At 41.8% G+C, this 24,241-nt stretch overlaps 1 protein-coding gene and 1 pseudogene across 3 annotated transcripts in view; both read right to left on the reverse strand.

Annotated features, from left to right (window-relative positions):
• The window catches only part of CSTPP1 (centriolar satellite-associated tubulin polyglutamylase complex regulator 1), a 147,130-nt gene extending 124,067 nt beyond the window's left edge, over nucleotides 1–23,063 (reverse strand). For both annotated transcript variants that reach the window (XM_080931750.1, XM_080931749.1), the window contains exon 1: nucleotides 22,939–23,063. In XM_080931750.1, the coding sequence (XP_080787876.1) occupies nucleotides 22,939–22,984 (46 nt within the window). In that variant the 5' untranslated portion in view covers nucleotides 22,985–23,063. The remainder of the gene's footprint in view (nucleotides 1–22,938) is intronic.
• LOC308431848 (bifunctional phosphoribosylaminoimidazole carboxylase/phosphoribosylaminoimidazole succinocarboxamide synthetase-like) lies at nucleotides 11,785–12,685 on the reverse strand (annotated as a pseudogene). The gene has a single exon. The product of its transcript is annotated as a bifunctional phosphoribosylaminoimidazole carboxylase/phosphoribosylaminoimidazole succinocarboxamide synthetase-like (transcript).
• Nucleotides 23,064–24,241: the final 1,178 nt, after the last annotated feature.

Here is a 24,241-nt window from a genome sequence, read left to right on the forward strand (position 1 = left end):
GGAATAAGCTTTAATTTATGTGAGTGATTAAAGAATTCAAACAGCGCACCTGCACCCCTGGAGGGGAAGATAGCTGGGCACCTGAGCTGCCTTTTTGGAGAAGGAAACATATTTCAGACTGGCTTTTCCTCTTTTGCTTTGCTGTGACTTCAGAACATGATCAGGATTAAGTCTTCCAACCTGTACTAAGGCTTCACTGTCTGAAATCCCCATTACTGCCTAGATGCGCATGGCACTATCAGGAAGCATTGTCTGAGATAGGCACTTACACGGTCGTCATGCTAAAATGAAAAAGCCAAGGAAATCAAAGTGTAAGTAAACACTGCCTGATCCTTACACAAACCAAGGAAGTGACAGAAACCAGGTCAGAACCGTCTTGGGTCTATTGATTTAAACTATGAAAATCACCTTCCCTTTTTCTACTGCAGTAGCTCCTGCTTTAAAATAATAAGGACTAAAAATGTACCTGATAATAAACTACTGCATTATAAAATACTTGGAGTATGCAAAAAGTGACACATCTTGATGATACCGTAGTTGCTGCATACTGACTTCACAGATTAAAGCAGAGCACATGAGTCAGGTCCCTGTACGTGCACATTACCTAACTTTTCTGCTCTTTCTGTAAAATTCATTCTGCAAAACCAGAACCTACCGTTGGCATTATAGTAACGATTCAATAATACAATTATCTCAGTACAGCATCTGCTACATAGCATTTCATAAACATTAGCTTCCTGACCACTTATAGAAAGTTCTGTTTATCCATTCAAGAATATTTACAAATTATGTTCAAAGATTTAAGGGATACATGGGATTTTACATCTACCAACTGGGCCTGGTAGATGTAAATCACACGCCTTTAATCCCAGCAACCTGAACGAAGAATGTGGATCTCTGTGAGTGAAGCCAGCCTAATCTACATTGTGAGTTCCAAGACAGCCAGGGCTATGCAGAGACACTGCTGAAAAAAATGACACCAAAAAGGTTCTTATCTATAGTACTTTACATAATCACACACCCACTTTAGCTGCAGCTTTATAACTGGTGTGAAGCGTTCCCTTATTAGCTGCTAATTACTCAGAAAGCCCTAATTTACATGGGAAAGTCCAAAATGGTTTCCTTTTACTCTCTTCCCAAACAGAAATGCCATCAAAGTGCTAGCAGTTAATTTCACAATTAAATGATAAGGGAACCCATTTGGAAATTCTTGCTTGAGGGGTCTAGAATTTCCACCTACATCAGTTACACCGTTTTCATTCTTAAATTATCATTTAAAACAGCCTCAACACTTGAGTAAACAAGTCTTACCAGGAATATATTAATGAGTTACTACGTGTGCTACCAATACCTATAAGGAAATAAGTCCTAAGAAAGGCAGAGCATGTACTTATGAATCTTAGCCCTAGCTTTCCCTTCGTACCCGTCCTTTTTTGAAGCACCCTTTGTTCTCTGAGGTTTCAAGGCTCAAATGCTGGCTGGCACAAATAAATGCCCGCTAAACTAAGTTCAAACAGTTCTTCAGGACGAGGAACTAAGTCCACTTAGACTCCAGCCTGCCCTGTAAGCTGCTTATAAGTCTCAAATTTAGTATTTTTTATAAAATACTAACCATACAGTATATGACCCTGTGAAATACAAACAAACAGCTAAATGGATTAGTAAGCTACTAGATTTCTCCCTTTATTATCTGTATCTTCCATCTTCCTAGGTATTATCTTGGTCCTAGGAAACAGTGTGTTCTGCTATTTCATCAGCTATAGGAACATCTTTGATCTTAGCCCACACTTAACCAATTGCCCTTGACCAAAGGGGATGAGGAAATGAGAAACCGAGCACACTTGATTCCCACACAGCTCAGTGAAGTAGGTACCAATTTCTTTCTCAGAGAGGTCAGGGAGCCAGCTGAAGCCTGTGTGCCAGGCAGAGCGAGGATTCACTCTTGGATTTGACTCCAAAGTTCATGTTCTTCCTTACAAACAACTTTCCCACTTCTCCAAAGCTAAGAGGAAGTTAGTTTACTCCTGTAATCCCAGCAGGCAGGAGGCTGGGGCAAGAGGACTGTTACAAACCCAAGACCAACCAGGGCTACACAGCAACACTGTCTCAACAAAACAAGGAGGGAGGAGGAAAAAAACATCAGAAAGACCTGAAATCTTCCTGGTGTGCTTTCTCACGTGTGTCTCACGAGTGTTATTAGCTCTTCACTATTAACATTAGAAAAAAAGCGAACGTGGATAAATTAGACAGTTAAGTTATTTGCAGGCCTTTAATATTTAATTCTAATTTTAGTAAACATCTCTAGGCTTCCCATCACATGCTAACTTTACTTAGGGGTCAGATGACACAGAAAGCTACATACTAGCCAATAAAGAGCAACTCCTGTCAGTTTAAGAGGCAGACTTTCTTCATTCCTTTTTCAACTTTTCTTCTTGAGGCAGGATCTCCTGTAGTCCAGGCAGGCCTGGAACTCACTCTGTAGCATGACCTTGAACTTCTGATCCCCCTGCCTCCATGTGAGCCTGAACAGGCACAGCACCACAGGCAGTTTTTTGGCACCCAGAGCTTTGGACATGGAAGACAAGTATTCCTATGGACTGAATTCCTCATCCTAAGAACAGCATTTTGAGGAACACAGTTTAGGGCTAGCAGGATGGCTCAGGCAGGGTGCTGCCACCAAGCCTGGCCTTCTGAGTGCAGTCCCAAAGACCCACATGGTAGGAGGGAAGAACGGACTTCTGGGTTAATTCATTGTGACAACTTCCAAAACCATGTGGCATGTTCACACCTCTGCCCCATACATGCAACAAATGAACAAACAAACAAATACATATTTTAAGATCTTCTTGTCTATTTTGCTTTTTCAAGATGGGGTTTCTCTGTGTAGCCTTTGCTGTCCTAGAACTCACTCTGTAGGCCAGTCTGGCCTCGATGTCAGAGATCTGCCTACCTCTGCCTCCCAAAGCCTGGGCGTAAAGGCGTGTGTCATCACTGCCCAGAACTAATAAAATATTTTCTAAATATTCAGAAATACACATTCTGGTTTTACTTTGTTTTTGTCTAAATTACAAAAAATATGAATGCACAATGTTATTTTCACTCAATGTCTGGTTAACTTTCATAAAACACTATAAAATCAATGTACCCCCTTTGGTATTCTCAAAGGTACATATTTCCCTTCCAGCAAACCTAGTTGTCTGGCCTGGTGGCCCGTGCCTTTAATTCCAGCACTTGGGAGGCAGAGGCAGGCAAATCTATTAGTTCAAGACCAGCCTACAAAGCAAGTTCCAGAAGAGCCAGGGTGATACAGAGAAACTATCTCAGAGGGAAAAAAGTTAATAATAAAGCAGACAAAACTCATCACTGCTGTGTAGCTAAACCACCAGAATACAGCTTCGTAGCTAGTCACACTCATTTACCTAAAGACATACCAGAAGCGGACAAAGCACACACACAACACACAAGCTCTGAAGACCAGAAACAAGAGCTGACTAAAGTAGAAGATAAAGAGCTGAAATCTAGTTCGCTCAGCCCAGAGAGGCATCCTACCACTTAACACATGCGCAGAGCTCAGAGCCCGACATCCAGTCTCTGGCCAGCCATTAATTCTCCTCTCTCTTCTCCTTCCCTAAAATTGGTGATACCTTTTAGGGATGCCAATTAAGGCCTAAGTGCTTAAATTCCAAAGCCAAAGCACTTCTAGACTAAATCTCATGATGCAGAATTAGTAGGTTGGAGTCCAGCAATTCCAAGGACCAGAAACTTGAGTGTTCAGTTAGTTGACCATAACAGAATGTGCTTCCTAAACAAAAGACTGTAACATGACATTTACACTTCCCACAGTTAGAACTAAGGAACCCATGAAGAACCAAGTTATAACTGTCATGACAAGCTTTGTTAAGGTAGTTATCAAAGGAGCAATGCAGTTAATCAAGTCAACATGCATAAATTTATTTTCTAGAAAGCACGATAGGTTTTAGTTTCAAACCCAAACACAAGCCAGTGAATTGGTAATCCTGGGGTTGGTAAGATGCTGCTTACAATGTCATATCAGGCAGAGAACAGCAAAGTCACAAGGTAAAGATTAACTGTTCTATATAGTTACCTCAAGCTGTATTTTTGGGGTGTGGCAACTCCCAAAAGTTGTCATCTGACCTCTACACATGTACCTCGATGTGCAATTTACATATCATGATTAAATTCCCAAAGTTTTTACTTGGGCACTGTGAGATTTAATTCAAGTTAGTGACAATGGCAATAAGACACAAATGTAATCCTTTGTCATTTTTATGTTTAAATGATAAAATAGCTGCCACTTATCATACAGTCAGAGCTTCTCATCCAGACAGCGGCACACAGCTGGCTACGAGCTCATGGTGTCGGGGCCCATGCCCTTTCACCTCGTGAGGAGAATGTCACTGTCTTAAGACAGAGATTGTTTTTCAAACGTCAGGCTCACCTGTCAAATCCCCACTAAGAGCTGTCCACAGCCTTCTCACGGATATGGCTGTAACAATGTGTGGTGACCCTGGTCATTTCTATTTCTGTTACAAAAGCGAAGAACGCCATTGTAGATATTTATGGATGCCCCAGAGGCCCAGGCCAAGGTACAGGGACAGCATGGGATGAGTGACTGCACAGCACAGGCTAGACAGGGAGGCCCCAGTTTACTCACAAGCCTCACGCTAACATTTAGCATTCATCTACACTAATGGTATAAAGCCCTTCCAAAATACCAATGAAAACACACATTACGTCTAGTTTACCAAACTAATCATCTTTGCTCATTACTTTTAGGAATGTTGTGATAGGCAATCACTCCTACATTTCCCACCAGGCCCAGTTCAAATACAACCTATTAGCCTCAGGAAGTGTTCCATTTTCTGAACCCCCTAACACCTATTCTAGATAGACCCTTGGCACTTTCTCCTGGATGCTGCTTATCCCTGCTGCTCACATGCAGCACCTTCAGCTAGACTTCTTGCTTGTAAGGATGGACAGACATCATGACTCATTTCTCTTTTATTCAACACTCAGGATCAGTACCCTCCCCACAACAGTCACTCATCGAGTGTTTACTGACTGACTATGTAAACTGTGCCCTTTATTTGTAAACTGTGGCGCTGGTCTTTAGTCAGTGAAGCCACCGCAGGCCTGAACTTCCCAGGTGGGAAACAGCAGACCCAAATACTCTGCTTCAGTCGAGGGTTCTTGCAGGAAGCCACTTTTGTCCTCTTCCCAGCCACTCTCTCCCCTGTTGTTACTAACAGCCTCACTCTGTTCAAGGTGAAGTGAAAACTGCATTCGATGCAGTTCCAGCTCCTCACAAGCCTGGGGACTTGTCATCTGGACATCCAGAGCCTAAATAAAAGGAGGTCCAAATCCTTTTCACTCCTAAAAACGATTTTCTTTCTGAGAGAATGGAAGTCCATGGTACAGGAAGCAGTCTTCAGTAAGCCACCGTTCATACGGAGCTTTGCTGAGAGCCTAACAAAGGTTCTGTTGTGCTCTTGCATGGCAGGGCCAGTGAAGCAGCAGGAGCAGATGAACTCTTTAAGAAACAAGGGTTCTGTCTTCATGCAAATGTTTGCATTAATAAAAAATGAAGAAAACGATATAGAAAATGCAGGCTAGCTGAACATAATAGGTCTCTAAATGGGAGGTTTTTCACATTTTCCAGGCGGAGTCAGCAGGTCTTTTAAAAACTTTGTCATTCTGAACATTTCACAGACATCACAAGAAAGACGTGCACATTACAGAAGCAAATCAAAGGCCGCCCCGCTGCTCTGCTGGCGCCTCCCTTGCCCAGGCCTGGCTTGTCATTTTCTGTCAACCCTAGAGCTGGGCTAAGGAATGGAGTCCCTAGCCCAAGTGGCAGTACGTGTCCAGCCAGCTCCAGCACTGATAACATCACAATGCAAGCCGTGTAACACCACTCAGGGACACGTGCTGCCAGGCAACAAGTGCAGCGTGTGATTTCTACACACTTGGCTTGCAAATCTGCATGGGGAAGAGGCTCTAACAGGCCACTTGAGAAGATGTAGTCTTCTGGAGTGTGCACATCACTAAGGACTTCTCAGAAGGATTTGTAAAGCATACAGTCAGGACAGAAAAAAAAAAAAAAAAAAAAAAAAAAAAAAAAAAAAAAGCTGAGGGGGGAGGGTAGCTAATCCAAAGCAACGCACCATGAGCTTAGTCAACTTCGTCTCGTTTAATCTTCAGCACCACAAATGCAGGCAGATATCCCTTTAGGTACTGGGGAAACTGAGGCTTGAGAAAGTTACATTTATATTGTCCAATGGCAAGCCAAGGCTCAAAACCATATGGCGGCAAATTCCCTGCCACTATATACATTTTTCATTACACACAATTAACCTTTTTTCCCCTGAGGGGAGGGAGAATGGAGCAGAGCCTGTGGTACGGAAGGAAAGCACCACAGTGCCAAACCAACTTCCTGGCCCACACTGCAGAACCACTGCCATGGCGCTCGCTCCCCACTCTAACCATCTGGATAATCTCTTGTCCTTGTTTAAGAGTGACAGGCTTCAGAGCTGGACACAGTGGCTGATGCCCATAATTCCAGTACTCAGGAGGCTGAGGATCACCAAGAGCCTGAGGCCAGCCTGGGCTACACAGTAAGCTCCAGCAGAGTCAGCTATGAGAAACAGTACTCCCAAACACACACACACACACACTACACCACACACATATACATACACATCACACACACACACACACACAAACACCAAAGAAGACGAGGTGGCTTTTTAGGTTGTGATAAAAATCTGACTTAAGCTGAGATGCTCTATCATGAAAGGGGGCTATAATTTAATGTGCCGTACACAGATCCAAGGATCTCCTAAAGGTCATCTACAGATCCTTGGAGGTTGCACCACCTATGTGAAGAAGAGAAGGAAGCGATGGCACTAGCACACATATCTCCTTCCCAAAATACGCATGGCCTGTTTTCTTTTTATCTTTCCCCCACCACTCTGTTCTGTTCCCTACCATTACGTTCTGTAACATAATGATGGCCCACTGAAACCCCCAACCTGCAAATTCCCTGTCCTCCAACACACTGTTCCTCTCTACCAGGAAGTCAATTAAGCCTCACCACAGACTCCGCCCACCGGCCTCTGGATTGCACAGTACTCCTTCCATTCCCACAACTTTGCCTTCCATGGTCTCAGTTACTGCCATCGGAATATGGTAAGTACAGGCTTCAGGACTCCGTGGGGCGGCAGCCAGGGGAGCCAGGCTGCAGCAAGGCGGACAGCCCACTACTGTCTTACCACTGCTCCTACAAAAGCTGAGGCAAAAAGACCCCATTCCTGCTGTTCAACTCCTATCGTCTTCCATTACACAAACCAGAGTCCTTACTTTCTGCCCCTCTTGATTCAAGGGTGCAGAAGTCCAGCTTATTTAAATGTGACTTTGAAGTTTTCCAAATCTCCACCTATAATTGTAATGCTGAAGTTTCTTTTGTATAAAGGAAACAAATCCTGACAACCGAATTTTTTAATTCCTTGGAAAGCAAAAAAAGCTAAAGAAAAATGAACTAAAATGGAGCACACTGAGGTCAAACTGAGCCTACTACTTCTCCACTTCCCACAACAACTTTACTTGGTACTATAGCTTTCAAATTTTATTAGGTATCCTTATGATAATAAATGTTTCTTTTTATAAATATCTTGTTCCACGCTAGAAACCTTTTTATTTTTGTCAAAATAATTTATCATCTCTCTATGGGTACATATTCTTTTTTATTTTATCTTATTCCTCAAGTCTCCAGGTAAAAATTAAAATGTTTCTCAGAATAAAGAGATTTCTCAAATTTTTGAATAGTAGCCTCTATCACAAATTATGTAAGTTTATAGCTGTTTTCTCTTTATCATGATTGTTGAGTTTTACTGCCCTGCTGGCCTGGAACAGGGTTGCCTCTGTCTCCCAAGGGCACATAAAGGCATGTGCCACTATACTTGGTGATTTTTTTTCTTTCATAAATCATTCCCCTTCACAACACACACACACACTCACACACACACACGCTCACACACAGGTTCATTTAAAGATCACATTTCTTAGCCTCTCTTGTAGCTGCTTTGCTCATGTAATTAAATCAAGTAACCAAAATATTTTAAGTCTTCTAAAAAGTACTTAAACAGAACTAAGTATGACAAGAGATGTCCCTTATTTACCAGAAGAGATAAAAAAAGTTCCTTCAGTGGGGCTAGAGACATAGATAGCTCAATGGTTAAGAGCACTGACTGTTCTTCCAGAGGTCCTGAGTTCAATTCCTAGCAACCATGGTGGCTCACAACCATCTGTAATTCGATCTGATACCCTCTTTTGGTGTGTCTGAAGACAGCGACTGTGTACTCACATACATAAAATAAATAAATCTTTAAAATAAAAAATTCCTTCAGTCCTCATGAATTCTGAGAACCAGATCTATGGCTGGGATAAACAGGGTGACAGAAACCCAAGTCTTCCATAGGGTATGTCTATCCCAGAAGAAATAACCTTCTGCCTTTCATTTACTTAGTGTTTATTTTTCTTGAAGATTTATAGAATTTCTTGTGTATATGTGTTTGCATATACAAGTGGACTTAAGTGGACTATATGTGTGCAGGAACCCAAGGAGATCAGAGAAGTGATAATATCCCCTGGAACTGGAGTTACAGGAGATTGTGAGCCATGTCATGGGTGCTAAAAACTGACCCTGGGTCCTCTGAAAGTGTGGTAAACTCTGTTACCTACTAAGCTCTCTCTCCAGCCCCCATTTTATATGCCTGAAGACAGCACCTTAGTCTGTTGTGAAGGCTGGTCTGGAACTCACTCTGGAGTCTGTACCATCCTTTCTGCCTCACGCCTTGAGTGCTTGGATCACAGACACCATGCACGGCTTCCTACTTTGTTTGAACCATATACTTTTTCTAGTAAGTGCAGATGAAGGGATCAGATTAATAGGAATGCAAGTATCCAATCAGGGAGCTGTCTGACCTACTGCTGTGTAGACAGGGAGGATAAGATGGCTCATGTGCAGACTCTATCCAGAAGACACGCACTGCAGTCCTCAGTACTCACGGTCTACAGCAGGCCAATGACCTTCACAAGCTGACAACGTAATTGTTCCTGAGAGTTTACTACCAAACACTCTGGCATCATTATCTATCTCTTTGTACCTCACAATCAACACAGGAGTCAGAGAAGGCTGAATTATCTCCATCTAACATATGCAATCTCACAGTGTAACTATTTGTACTGAATCACAATATTAGAATAATTCACAGAGAAAGCTTAAGACAATCCTGACTAATCCTAATCAACTGATAAAAACGTGATTATAACATGCCCAGAGATCACCTGCCAGACAAGCTAGCAAACTGATACGCTCTGGGTGCAATATGAGACTGTCTCAAAGGTTAAGGTAGATAAATAAGGCTGACAGGATGACTCAGTAGGTAAAGGCACTTACCACTAACCCTGATAACCTGAGTGTGATCCTTACTGACGAAACACATGGTGGAAGGAGAGAACAGTTCTGTTACCTCATGTATAAATCGGCATGTGTCAACACACACACACACACAGAGACGCACACAAATAAGGTGAGGAATGACAGAAGATACTTAGAATCACCTCTAGCCTTCACACACAGGTATACACACCTGTACATGTGAACCTGTATGAACATGTACACACCCATACACATATACATACATAAAATACACATACACAAGTTCTAGAATTATATCATGATAGTGGTAGTACAAATTTGTCAATATAGTTAAAAAAAAAAAAACCCCACTGATTTCTCTATTACATTGAATTTAAAAGGACAGATCTTATGGTAGATCAATTATCCCAATAAAAGATGACAGAGGCCTGGGAATGTAGTTTTCTTACATGTGTATGCCATGTGCATGGATCTGTGCATTGTGCAGGCATGTGTGTGCTCAGATGCACAAGCATATGTGTACGCCTATGGATGCCTGAGGCGAACATTGGAAATTTTCTTTAATGGCTCTCTACCTTATTCTTTGAAGCAGAGTCTCTCACTTGAACCTGAGCTCCTGCTCCAGCTAGTCTAACTAGCAAGCTTGCTCTAGAATCCCACATCATGGCCTTCCAAAGGCTGGGATTACAGGAGGGCTATCAGACTCGCCCAGCATTTACACAGGTTCTGAGAACCTTAACTCCTGTCCTTGGGCTTCACACTTACACAGCAAAGGTCAAATGATCCAATGTCCATACAAGGAAAAGATTGACAAGACTGCAGAGAGCATTTGTAGTATAACCTTGAAGAGAAAAAAGGAGAGCCACCCCACGAAGGTCTAGCTCATTTTCATTTACCTATGTGCTCACCCTTCTCTGCAAAACAGTCAAGTACTTATTTTATCTGTAAGGTAACCATTTTATCTGTAAGGTAATCATGTCCAACCAGCAGGTCTGATGGTTGATAGATTATTAAGGATGACAATTTGAGCTGCATTCATTCAATGGTTTACTATCGAGATTCCCTGCCTTAGACTAACTCATCTTCTCTGCTTTGTAAGGTAACCCTTAACTGACTCTATTTGATGGAGGAAATTTGACCTAGGGTAATAATAACGGAATTTTATTACAAACCATCCTCTCTGAAGAACTTCCCAGGATCATCTCCTCACCAGCTCACACTCCTCTGAGGCAGAGGCCCATGTTCCCCTTGACATTTTCATTTTTTTTTATTCTTTAAAAATTTGTGGGGGGGGGGGGGGCTGGAGAGATGGCTCATTGGTTAAGAGCACTGTCTGCTCTTCTAGAGGTCCTGAGTTCAAATCCCAGCAACCACATGGTGGCTCACAACCATCTGTAATGGGATCTGTGCCCTCTTCTGGTGTGTGTACTTATACATAAATTCATAAATAAATAAATATCTTTCAAATTTTTCTCATATTTACACATACACACACACACACACATAAAGTTTGCGTGTGTTGGGTGGGGAAATGTAATAGAATTTGAGGGCAGATGCATAAGGAAGCCATGGGGTCAGATCCCCTGAGTTAAAAGTTATTTATTGTGAAGCAGTCTACATGGATGCTGGGAGCCACACTCGGGTCATCTGAGAGAGTCATCCTGGGTGTTGAACCACAGACACATTGATCCAGTTCCATGACTACATAGTTACCCAACAATGACTATACAGAGGGTGAGATGTAATTTACCAGTGTTGTGTCAATTTTACTAACTATAAAGATTCCCTCCCCAGCAAATACAGGCTCTCAATACACAGTCCAATACACAAGCTGACCTTTAATTTAGTGATCCTGCTGCCTCAGCCCCTGGAGTGCTAAGGTTACAGGGACATATCACTACGTAGAGCTAGAAATATTAATAATGCCCACTGACAATGTACCAACTCATAAATGTTGAGGACCATTTGCTCATCAGTAAACTGAATTGCTTTTTCTAATGTGAAATCATTATGCTTGATTTTTAAAAATCCAAACTAAGAATATGTAACTTTTCTCCTACAAATTAAATTGCTTTATTACAAATTGCATTCTCTGATTTCCTTATCAGCCTGCTTTAAGGATACCCACGTGTTCAGTATGCTCGCTCTAAGTTTGGCCACACCAAATGGTTATTCAGCCCAAATTATTCAGCAGCAAACGGAGCTCACTCTCCTGGAGAAAGTGCAGTTGAACAGCCAAGACCACTGGGCAGAGAGATGAGCACACACCCTGAGCACCCCAGTCTGGTGTGGCCCGGGGACAGCTGATAACCGGATATGCAGCATTACCAGACATCACTGGGCCTGCCACTGTGACAGATACAGTAGGTGTGCACCCCCTTCAGATTCGCCTTAATCCCCAAAGTGTCACCTGGTCCTTTATGTGTGGATGCTACTCTGAGTTCACACAGAATCCCAAAACTTCCACAAGCCTTCTTAATGTTTTCACAGTGACCAAGGTCAGAGGTCGAACCCATCAGCACTACTCCCCTGCATGGACTGTCTGACTGCACTCGGTCTGCAAACCACTCAAAGGTTTTCATCATCTGGAGTCCTTCTGGAGTTACTACTTTGAGATCACAGTGAGACTGCTGGTCTTTCTGCTGGCTCCAGTCTCCCTGTGGCCATAGTCTCCAGGAATCGTTATCTATGACATCAGCAAGAACAATCTCTGCTAGTTACAGCAACACCAAATCCGATCTTTATATCAACCATTGTACAGTTCTGGGGCAGCCAGGATTTCTCCAGAATTTCAAAAACAGCTTGTGTGGATTGTTACTGGCACCATCCTTGAAGAACATCTCCACTTTCAGTGGATAAACATATACCCTCCTTTACACCAGAGTTCCGTTTGAGAAAAGATCCAGTTGCTATTCTTCGGCATACACGGTCAACTGGAATCATTCCACATTGGGGTGCACTGAAAGCAGTCTGCCTGTAACAACTGTAAGATGCAGTGGGTGACCTGACTGGAGATGTTGCATCTCTGCCTCCCGTGGTTCTTTCTCGCTGCATTTCCTGCTGGGATCTGGTCCCTGGACTGCAGGGGGACTCTTCCTGGATTATCTAACAATTCATAGACTTCTCTTGTTTTACCCTCAGAGAGGTTTTTCTGGTGTTTGGTACTTCTGCTGTCGCCAGCATCCTAGGTGAACTAGAGGAGCAGACCTCGGGCCCCCTTGACATTTTCATAGGTAAAATTCTACAGCTCAAAGAACATGGTAATGCATTCACCGAATAAAGCCATATTCTGCATTAGCTAGAACATACTGCTTGAGACCACAGACTCAAGTCAGAACTGTGTATAACTCAGGGGCACTGAGCTTCTAGTTTTCTCTAAGGCCAGCTTTCAATACATCACATTCCCAAAGACCAGGGTTGTCCGTGTTATTTAAGCCAATGCACCCACTGTTTATAAAGAGTATTGTTATCAGTTTTCTACATTTGTCTCTGCAGGTTGAATTATTTTCTGTGCACCAGCCTTGTAAATGCTGTCATCAGGAATATTCGAGCAGCCTCTCAGACAAAGCTGCAGGGCTAATAAAAGCAATTCACTTGGGGAGAGTGCATTTCTTCTTTCCCTTTTTTCTTCTCTCTTTTAAGTAGCTAACACACAAAGATGACTCATTAAGCCCCAAAGAGGTGACTATGGCATGTAAGGGCTTCTTACGAAGCCCTCCACAAAGAGGCCTGAGTGGCAGCATACGGCCTCTTCTGCATTTTTCTCCAGGCAGAATGTGCATCTGTGTGGCTACATACACAGTTATAATCTCCTCTGAAAGGAAGTTTCTTCCATATGACAGGCTGAACAGTGGCCGGAGTGCTAGCCTCATGTTGTCCTTGCAGTTAACACGCTGAAATACCAGACACATTTAATCTCTCCTTTTTGGAAATCTAAGATGAGACACAAGGGGCAAAGCTGGGAAGAACTCCACACAGAGAAAAAGAGGGCAGCCCAAGTGCCCAGACTCACTTTCTCATGGGCCCAACCTCTTTGTGTTGTTGTCTGCTTATCTGTCAATTTGCAGGACTTTGGGGCATGAGAACCATGGAGCCCAGTGGTTCTGGCAGCAGCCTCTTCATTTGGTAAGTAAAGCCAAAGACATGTGGCCTTTGGTACAGTTCACATTCAAAGTGTTATTGTTTCAAACATGCCTATTTTAAAATATATAATTTTCCCATTTAGAGCACGTTGTATGTAAGTTGGCCACAGGAGGAATTCTGCCACAAGATTGTTTTCCTGAGGCAATGGCGAACAGAACACCCAAGCACTTGGGAGATGGAGGTAAGAGGCTCAACCACATAGCCAATGCAAAGTCAACCAGAAGGTGCTTTCCAAAAAGCCAGGTGAGCCAATGATGTGACACAGGGCTGTCCCTACCGGCCAGATGTCTGTTTACTGGGGCCTGGAGAGTTGTCCAGATAAGAAAAGTCTGAGATTAATTAACACCTGGTGACACCCTCGACACAAGCAAATTTGTTTTCGATTACAGGAGCTGAATCTATGTTATCACAATCATCTATAATCTCAGAGCCCGAACATTAACAAGACCTTGAGCTAAATAAACAACAGGACAGCCAAAAAAAGGCTCCTACTCTCTCCAAAGAACAGAGCTTTTAAAAGCTAATTCAATAAAGAGAAAGGTCCTGAAGAAGTGCCTTTTTAAGCAATATTTACTTTTAGTGGGCTCCTACTAATCAAACAAAAGTTATTCAAAAAGGTTTTGTAAAAAATATATTTGATCATTTCACAGTAATTGCTTTGTTTTAAAAAGAGGTACTTAAGAAAAACACATTTAATGGGATCAGTAATTGGTTAAATTCAGATGTGTTTGGGAAAATCCCTCTTCTCTTTGATAAATCATTAAAATTCTGTTCAGATAAATGTGTTTTGACTTGCAATTCCAATCATAGAATGAGCTATTTCCTAACGATGCTAGGGAAGGGGAACAAGGGTGATCCCAGAGCCAGAAAGAGGACCCAGGATTACTTGACAAGGGTAAGTCCCCTGTCAATCAAAGCCCAGCACTCAGCACACAACTTAGGGCCAGGATCTCCTGGACATGCCCCAAAACTGTTCAAAATGTCTTTCCTTCTTAAAACCTCAGCTTTAAAACACTGATTAAGCCTTACTGCTGGGTAACCAAGATGTAGAAACTGATACAACCAAGAAACGAAGCTTAGGATAATCAGAGTTTAAAGCCAAAGGCATCCAGGGCACTTTTTAATCACTTGTCCCTTTTTCTCCAACCATCAAAAAGGGGCGGGGACATGGTGTCTCTTCAAGTGGTGGGAGTTCAGTAACTGTTTGTTAAACTACATTCCTCTCTCCCATTTATTTTTAAATGTATTCTGCTGCTAACAGCAAACCATTCATTCAACAATTGTGCACTTCACTTGGCCGACCACTAGACTAATGCTAGGAGATACTGAGAAAAGCCTACCCTCATGGCTTACACTCTAATCAGAAACACGTTATCCAAGGATCCACAAGGGAAGCCAAGGTCACTGTACTGAGGACAGAAAGAGAAGCTCACAAAAGTCTCTTCTCAAACACCAATTACCTACTCTGCTTCCTTAGGCAAATGCTGTATGTATGAAAAAAAAATGGCTGCCAACTTTTGGACAGAACTTGAAAGACTTAATTATTACTTGAATATATAAATGATAAACAAAAAAAAAAAAACCTCTTTAAAAAAAAACTTCTTAAAAAACAAAAACAAAAAAAAAAACCTCTGTCTGGAACAACAATGAAATCACTCTGCAGCTTATTTTGGAGACATGAAAGTGACCAAGGGTCAGAAACCACAGCCTTGGAATTCACCCACTCCTCCCACTCCAACAATCAGCTTACAGAGTTTTCAGAGTCCTCGGAAAGGTGGGAAAGAGGGCGTGGGCCAAACGTTCAGGAACCACTTCCAAGGGCACATTCCTGAACTGCCCCACCAAAGGAACTGCCTGGTGCCCCGGCCAGGACTGAGAAGCTGCTGACCAAATTGGAGAGCCAAGCGAGCTGCCAGCTCCAGGACCATCCAGTTCTCCAATACATGCTTATTTCTCTCACCCAGTGTCCTGGTCATTTAAGGGGAGTTCCATCTTGGTTTTGCTTTAATGACCAGGAAGGAAAGAGCACTGAGAGGAAGGGAGGTGACTGAAAAGCTCTGTAGCTATTCTAATCTGACTTTTCTTATACTAATCTGGCTCCCTAAGATTTACAGTCAGTGTAACACCTATATTTTAGTTCATTTCCTTTCTCAAACAACCTAAACACTAAGTTCTGAAGACGATTTCAGCTAATTAAGTACTAACGTTCTGTAGTATAGTACTGGGTTTGAAAGGCTCACTGATCACATTTGAAACAAAATTAATTTATCAAGAGAACTCCAATAGCAAAAACCAACGCTGTGTTTGGCAGTCATACAAGTATCTCATGTTAAGGCATCAACAAAACAAAAAGAAGGGGAAAAAGTCTAGAAACACTTAGAAGTCTTCCAGGCTGAATGACTTCCATGTCAGAACCTTTGCCAAGGCTTAGAGAGACTAACTGCATAGGCTTCGTGGCTGTAAAGAGCTGTGTCAGTGAGATGACACTGCCTTCTTGTCCTCCGAGAAGCAGACACCAAGACAGAAGCAAGGGAAATAGTAAATGAAGCTTTTGGAATCAACTGAACTGACTCCAAGGATCCTTGTTGTATGAGCCTGTGCAATAGTTGAGGACCCCATTTCTTAGGGTAATTGAATGTATTTATAGCAGAGTTTAACCATGTAAACAAGAATTAGATTGCTCAATTATATTTCCAACATTTACTAACAAGCTTTTTGATATCTGTGTGTGTGTGTGCACGTGTGTAGTGTGTATGTTCACTTGCACACTCGTATGTGCATGCATATCCAGGACCCACTTGGTGAAAGGAGTAAACTGAGTCCCGTAAGCTGGCTTCTGACCCCACATGTACACACTGGCACACCTACACATTCACCTACCTCCTTCACAGACAAATGAAAAAAAAATTAACAAAAATTTTAATGACAGATTAAAGAAAAACAAGCTATTATTTATTGTAATTCTTCTACATGCATAGACCTCAAAGGAAGAAATAACCTGATTGCTGATTTCCTACAGGTGGCTATTATGCCGCTCCATTAAAAACCTCAGCTTGGTAAGCAGGTTCTACAGAACAGCAGAGCCAAACTGAGGCACAAGTGAAAGCGTGCACTTGCAGACTAGGTGGAGTGAGGAGTAAACCTCCACGCTCACACTCAAGCCAGCACGCAGCTGGTTGTGTAAGTGTACGTCCAGAACAGGCTCTCTGCATCTCTAGAGTTCTCCACACCCAACAGGTACACAGACACACCTTAGCAGCTGGCATGGGCCTCCAGCAAGTAGGTTTCACATGGCTGGAACTGTCTCACAGGTCTACAGAGAAGTTTCTAACCTTCATCTCCTTACCAGGCTCTGTCTTCAACCCGGATGTCAAGACAGTTTCTGTTGCTACACCGAACTGCCAGTATGAATGTCTTCTTATGATCTTAAGACCCTAAGCCAGGCCAGGACGATAGGTTCCAAATTCATCAAGTCCATGTGGAAAAGAATTCAGTTTATCCAATATGATGAAAGATTATCTTCTTCAGGAATAGTCAAAAACCCAAATGGAATCCTTAGATAGCAGGTAGAAAAATGCCTAGAGGCATTCACTTATAGGTGCCCCTGTAACCCATACCAAACCTAAAGAGAGGTTCTAGACAGACTTCTCAGGAGTACTCAGCTGTAGCTTAGTTTTTTGGTTTTTGTTTTTTGTTTTTTGTTTTTTTTTTTTGGTTAGTTGATTGGTTGGTTGGCGTGTGTGCATGCACTCTCAAGTGTACACACATCACAAAGACTTTCCTGTCTATCATACTTTGTTCTCTATTTTTTTCTAGGCCTATACGTGCAAGTGAACTTGTAAATTATAAAAGTCAATCAAAGTGAATTTAAAAAATAAACAGGTTGTGAAATCTTGAATCAGGCAGGATAGTCTAATGTAGAGCTTTTACATGTTATTTGTTTATCTCTGAGACAAGGAGTCACTATGTATCCCAAACTGACCTCAAACTCAGGATCCTCTTGCCTCAGCAGCCCCGGTGCTGGGATTATAGTCTAGGGAGTGGTTTTCACAAATGGTGAGGAAGTCAGTGAGTAGCTTGACTTTACTTAGGGCAGTAGGAATGTGCAGACTCAGATTAGCACTGTTTACTACACAGAGCAGAAGGAACATTTGTCCAGAGTTCAAGGACTAGCTGAATTCCATGAACACTGAAACTTTTCAAGTGTCCTAAAACAATGAATCTACTCACACACTAAGTTAGTCTCACACTTATGCCTCTTAGAAAAAGACCGACTTCTGTGCCCCAAGCAGCAGTCTACCAATACGCCATGCCTCTGGATATGTACTTTATATAGCAGAGATCCAAGGAACTGAACAAGGAATTAGAACTTTCAAATATTTCACAAGCTCATGCGTAAGTAAGCAAAATACATAAAATCTTTAGCCAAGTATAGGTGTTGACATTGTTATGTATTACATGTAAAGTTATATATGTGCTATTACTCTGCTGAGTGGTTTTTATGTCACCTTGACACTAGATAAAGTCATCTGACAAGAGAAAACTCATTTAAGAAAATGCTTTCACAGGAAGCTGTAGGAAAGCCTATAGGGCATTTTCTTAAATAAAGATGTATGGGAGAGAGGCCAGACCATTATGGTGGTACTACACCTAGGCTGGTGGCCTTGAAGTCTATTAAAAAAGCAAATTAAGCAATTTGGGGAGAGTAAGCCAATTAGTGGCACCCCTTCCCTGCCCCTGTCTTAGCTCCTGTCTCCAGGTTCCTGTCCCACTTGAGTTCCTAACCTCAGTACTTTTGATGAACTGTTCTATAGACAATTTTCCCCAAGTTGCTTTGGTCATGGTGTTTCATCACAACAATAGTAATCCTACTAAGACAATTACTATGCCCATTGGGCTGATTAACAAATGTGTTTGTTCTTTTGTCAGGGCACAGGGTCTCATTATGAAACCCCAGCTGACCTAGAATTCTCTATGTAGAACAGACTGGCTTCAAACTCAAAGAGATCCATCTGCCTCTGTCTCCCAGTGGTAGAATTAAAGGTACATACAATTACATCCGGCTTTACTACTGTCTTCTTAATCAAACTTTATGTTCTTGCCTTTCCTTCTTCCCTACAGATAAGGCCAAAAGAGACACATTGGCCACTTTAACAGCCTTAAAGAGGGCTCTAGAAGTGTTACCAGCAGCATGACATCTTTGAACAAATCCAACAACCAGAACCTCATATTTTTCTCAATAAAGTCTGAACACCTATCACTGAGTCCCTCTTGATCACCTGATCAACACACTTCCTGCTTTGGCTTCCTTTTTTTAAAGACTTATTTTATTTTATGTATATGAGTACTCTGTAGCTGTTTTCAGAAGAAGGCATCAGATCTCATTATAGATGGTTGTGAGTCACCATGTGGTTGATGAGATTTGAACTCAGGACCTCTGGAAGAGCAATCGGTGCTCTTAACCAGTGAGACATCTTTCCAGCCTGGTTCTTTGGCTTTTAATTCCAATTTCATCCAGCATGATTCCTTCTGCAGACACTTGTCACTATGCACATTAGATTCAATTTTAATGTGCAGCACCTTTTTATTTTGCATGGACACACTTCAGATATGAGGGAGGTGTGACTATGTGTGTGTAGCCCAGAGGGTCAACATTGGGTGTCACTGCTCAGGAGCCATCCATCTTGTTGCTTTTAAAAATTATTTATTTATTCAATTAGGGTCCCCCCCCACACCAGTCACCTTTCTCCACCTTCCTCCTTCTTCCATGTGTGTGTCTCGTGAGTGTGTATAGGGGTGCACACTTGCCACCATGCTTCCATACTACAGAACATGTGTGGAAGCCAAGGGACCACTATGTTGCCGAGATGCTTCTCACTCTGAACACTGCTCCTAGGGATCAAACTAAAGTTACCTGGCTTGCTTTTCCCCATTAATTTAATAGAGGCATAATGATAACATTAATTCTCATTCCCCTTGTCTGTCAGGAAGTTTGGAAACTTTTTGTTTTTACATTTTCTTTGTGTGTATGTGCACTCAAGTGTACATCAAGACACACATAGAAGGTTGTCAGGCTTGAAGGCAAGTACCATTACTTTCTGAGCCATTTTGACAGGTTATTGTCTGAGGCAACGTTATGGGAACATCTCCCCTTCTATAACCACTGTTGGGTTTTTTAATGATAATATTTGTAACATTAAGTGCTATGTTACTGTTTTTCTAAATAGTTTATGGGGCTGGAGAGATGGCAGGAGACCCAAGATCTGCTCCTAAGACCCATACCAAGAGGCTCACCTATAACTGCAGTTCCAGAAGAATCTGATACCTCCACAGGTTCCTGCACACATGTGCACACAACCACACACAGATGCACACATCTATACATAATTTAAAAAATACTTTTTAAAAGTTTATCTATCACATCTCATTTTAAATTCTAGCTATTCTTAGGGCAAGTAGTCTTTTAGTCTATCTTTTTCCTAAATCCTCTTTTTATATAAGGGTGTGGGCGGGATCATGAGTGCCATGAGTGTGTGCATGTGTGTGCATGTGTGTGCATGTGTGTGCATGTGTACGTGCATCCATGCTCACACATCTTTACCATGTAATCCTTAAGCTGGATGAAAAAAAACACATGAGTGAATTAAAAGAGGTAGAGAGTTAGCTCAGAGGTTAAGAGCACTGGCTGCTCTTCCAGAGGTCCTGAGTTCAATTCCCAGCAACCACATGGTGGCTCACAACCATCAGCAATGGGATCTGATGCCCTCTTCTGGTGTGTCTGAAGACAGCTACAGTGTGCTCATATACATAAATAAATCATTCTTTTTTTAAATTGTCAATAAAAATGTAAGTAAAGTATACTCTAAGACTGTACTTAACAGAACTTTTAAAAAGTTTAAATTTAAATTTGGTCTATTTTGTTATAAGATTGTGCAGAAACAGGCATTTTCTTATATTGCTGATGTCAGATTGAAATGATAAAAACCCTTGTGGCCAGATGGTAGTGCATACCTTTGATAGCAGCACTTGGGAGGCAGAGGCAGGTTGGATCTCTGTGAGTTCAAGGCCAGCTTGGTCTACAGGGCAAGATCCAGAACAGCCAGAGCTACAGAGAGAAAACAGACAAACAGAAAACCCCTGTGAAGGACTATGTGACATATCTAGCAATGTTTCAAACACATTGTCCTTCATTTTGTGGAACTTATACTTGTAAAAATACATGGAACAGAATTGCAGGTACTCCCTGAGGCATGTTTAGAAACCATAAGAAGCTAAAAAAGTAATTCACTATCTGTTAACATAGAATTGGTTAAATAAACTTTCTAAGTACTAAGTACTTAAGTAGACAAAAATAAGGTTTAAAAGAAATGACAGTTTAGGGTGGTGATGTACACTTGCCATCCCACAACTTGAGAGGTTTCTACTTGGGGTAAAGGCAAGCAAGTGGGTCATAAATTCCAGAGCAGCTTCAGTTACAGGGTGTGCGCAAGGCGGCAACGAGTCCATAATACTGTCTGAAAAAACAAACAGAACTATGCACCACATGCTCCTTTATGTACAAAATAAACTCTGGAAGGATGCTCATAAAGCCAGCAATGACAGTTTCCTCTGTGGAATATAGACTTGGTGGGCAAAGAGAGGAGTATCGTTTTTACTATAAATGTATACCTTTTCTATTTCTATTTTTGTTATATGTACATGTCTGCTGTGTATGTACACACATGCAGAGGTGAGAAGAGGCCCTTGGGTCCCCTGGAGCTGGAGTTACAGATTCTCTAAGCTGCATGCTGTGGGTGCGGGAGTCCAAAATCAGGTCCTCTGAAAAAATAGCAAGAGCTCTTACCTGTTAAGCTAACTCTCCATCCCCCAAGATAAACGTCTTTATATTTAAAAAATAGTTTTGAACCAACTTTACATATGATTAATAAAATTTAACCATCTGACAGGTCTAATAACTCATGCTTTTGATTCCAGCACTGGGTAGACAGAGGCAGGAGGATCTCTGTGAGTTCAAGGTCAACCAAGACTACATAGAGAGATTAATTCTCAAAATATAAAATATTTATCCAGAGTTGTAGTTTATTTAAAAATGTGTATATTACATTCATATAATGGGGCATTATTCATCCGTGTAAAGAGATGAGTTATCACGTCACAAAATGACAAGGAGGATAAACACCTACCACACATGAAAGAAGCCACTGGAAGAGCTTATACACTGAATGGCTCCCATTAATCTCAAAGGGGCAAAATTTTAAAAGTTAGCAAGATCAGTGATGGAGAGGAAAGAGGCAGGGGAGGGACAAATGAACAGGTGAAGCACAGAGGACTTTTAGGACAGTGAAATGATTGTTTTACATCTTAATGTGAATATATGACCATAAGAATTTGTCTAAGCCCAGAAAACTGTACAACACAAAGAGTGAGGCCTAATGAAAACTATAGGCTGTTGGCAATCACACTTGGCTGATATTCAGTTACAAGAAATGTACCGCACTGACACAAGAGATTAATAATAGGGTCTAAAGAGAAGGTGTAGAGGGTTGAAAAAGAAGGACTTTATTATCAGCTCAATCTTCTATTAGCTTAACATTCCTCTGTATGTTTAAGTCTGTAAATTTTTAAATGTGTATGTGTGCATATAAGTCTATATACAAATGTGTGCAGTAAATGCCTTACACACTCACTGCAGGATGCTTACAAAGTACAGTACTTACTACCACACAGACTTAGTTTAAGCACAAAGTCAAGTTCTGCAGTGGTGAAATCTGATCCTAATACTATCTAACTGTATGGTCTTTGGCAAGTTGTCTCTAGCCTTAGTTTCTCCATCTATAAAGTAGAAAACACAGAAATCCCTTCTAAGAAAGAAAACTGCATGCAAAATGCTTACCGCGTGCAAAATGCCTAACGGAAAGGAAAAGCTAAAAATAACAGCGCACTATGAAGGCAAAATTATTATTCACAAAATGACTGATGTCACTCCAGATGCCAAGGTTACTTCAATACCAACCTATCAATAATAGCCTTGTTTAGGGCCTCAGATTCTTAACTGTGTTACTTAGAATGCAATCCTCATTGTCTGAGTGCCAGTCAATATAATTCAGCAATTCTTTACTCAATAAATGTTATTTTGCATCCCGGTTTGGCCCTACAATACAAGCTCAGGCCCTAGAAGCCCTCCTTTCTGTCCCTCCGGTCCCATCCAGAGCCGCTACCATTCAGGCTCCGCCCCTGTCTCCTCCCCACTCCCTCCCCTAACTCATCACTCTTTTCTTCCCCCACCCCACCCCCCACCCCCCACCCCCCCGCCGAAGCTGAAAGAAGCCCCCTACCCAGATACTCGTAGTCCGGTAAAGCTAGGCGCTCGGGACTCAGCATCCTTTGACCGGGTAGTCTCCACGCTCCAGCTTTCTTCTTCCGGAACCCAGGTTACAGCCAGTCTCTGTTGCCATGGCACCATGCGGCCAGAGAAGAACTAGAAAGCTAAGAGGGTGTCACGTAAACAGTTTCCGACTGGCAACGTGGAGTCTATCACACAAGTTCCGGAAGCAATCAGAGTCTGTTTTTCTTTAACTCCTATTTTTTGGGACTTGGTTTTAGAAGCTCTGAAGTGAATCCTCTGAATGTGTTGTATTTTGTGACGCTGAGGAATTACTATCAGTGGCTCATATACACAATTTCTGGATTCATAATTTCCGTTTATCCTAATGATAATTATCTTGTATGGCCTCTTATAACACTGTGATCTCATTATCTGCTATTAATCACTTATAGGATTTGCTCTCTCAAGTTGGTACAAAATGTTCTTTGTATCTTGGCATCTTCTTGAAGTCAGGGACATGTCTTTAGCCTCTAACAGGATTAGATACATAGAGGTACTCACTAAAGACCATTGAGTACAATCCAGGGGACCCCATATAGTGAAAACAGAGAACCAACTCCTGCAAGTTGTCCTCTGACCGCCACATGTTCCTTCCCCAAATATATATCTCGACAGGGTCTCACTATATTACACAGGTGGGCTTGGAACTTGATTTGTAGACCAGGCTGACCTTGAATTTAAGAGATCTACCTACCCCTGCAAACCCCAGAGTTTTTAATGTTTTAAAGGTGTATGCCCCTATACCCAGTAAAATATAATTTTTAAAACTACTCACCGAGTCCTCTCACATTTCTTTAAACCATTATAGCCTACATCCACTCCTCTCTTTTATTAGTTGACATCTTGTCCACATGACTTTCTTTTTCCTACGGAGACACTTCATTTCTCAAAGGAAATAGGTCAGGAACTAGAGCATTTATTACATGTTCTCAGCTGTTCCCTTTTTTAAGAAGAAAGACTATTCCTTTCTTTTCAAATGACCGGCTATTTCTCTTTGTTCTTCCCTTTGCACAAGAACAGGAAAGAGATCAGTGACAGTTGTCACAGCCTAAACCTAGCAGGAAACGCCACTTTCTCCTCGATATCTTTTAAAAGTTAGTCCCTTCCCCTTCCATAAGGAGTTTTTGCAAGAGGAGAGGTTTGTAACAAAGAAAGAAAACAAAATGTATGGCACCAAAGGAGCGCCTGAAGTCCCACAGAACACCTGCACTGGAAGAAGGAAGGAGAGGCTCTTCTCCGTGTTCTGTGTGGCT

The sequence above is a fragment of the Micromys minutus genome, assembly GCF_963924665.1.
Source record: "Micromys minutus genome assembly, chromosome: 17".
Lineage (NCBI taxonomy): Eukaryota > Metazoa > Chordata > Mammalia > Rodentia > Muridae > Micromys > Micromys minutus.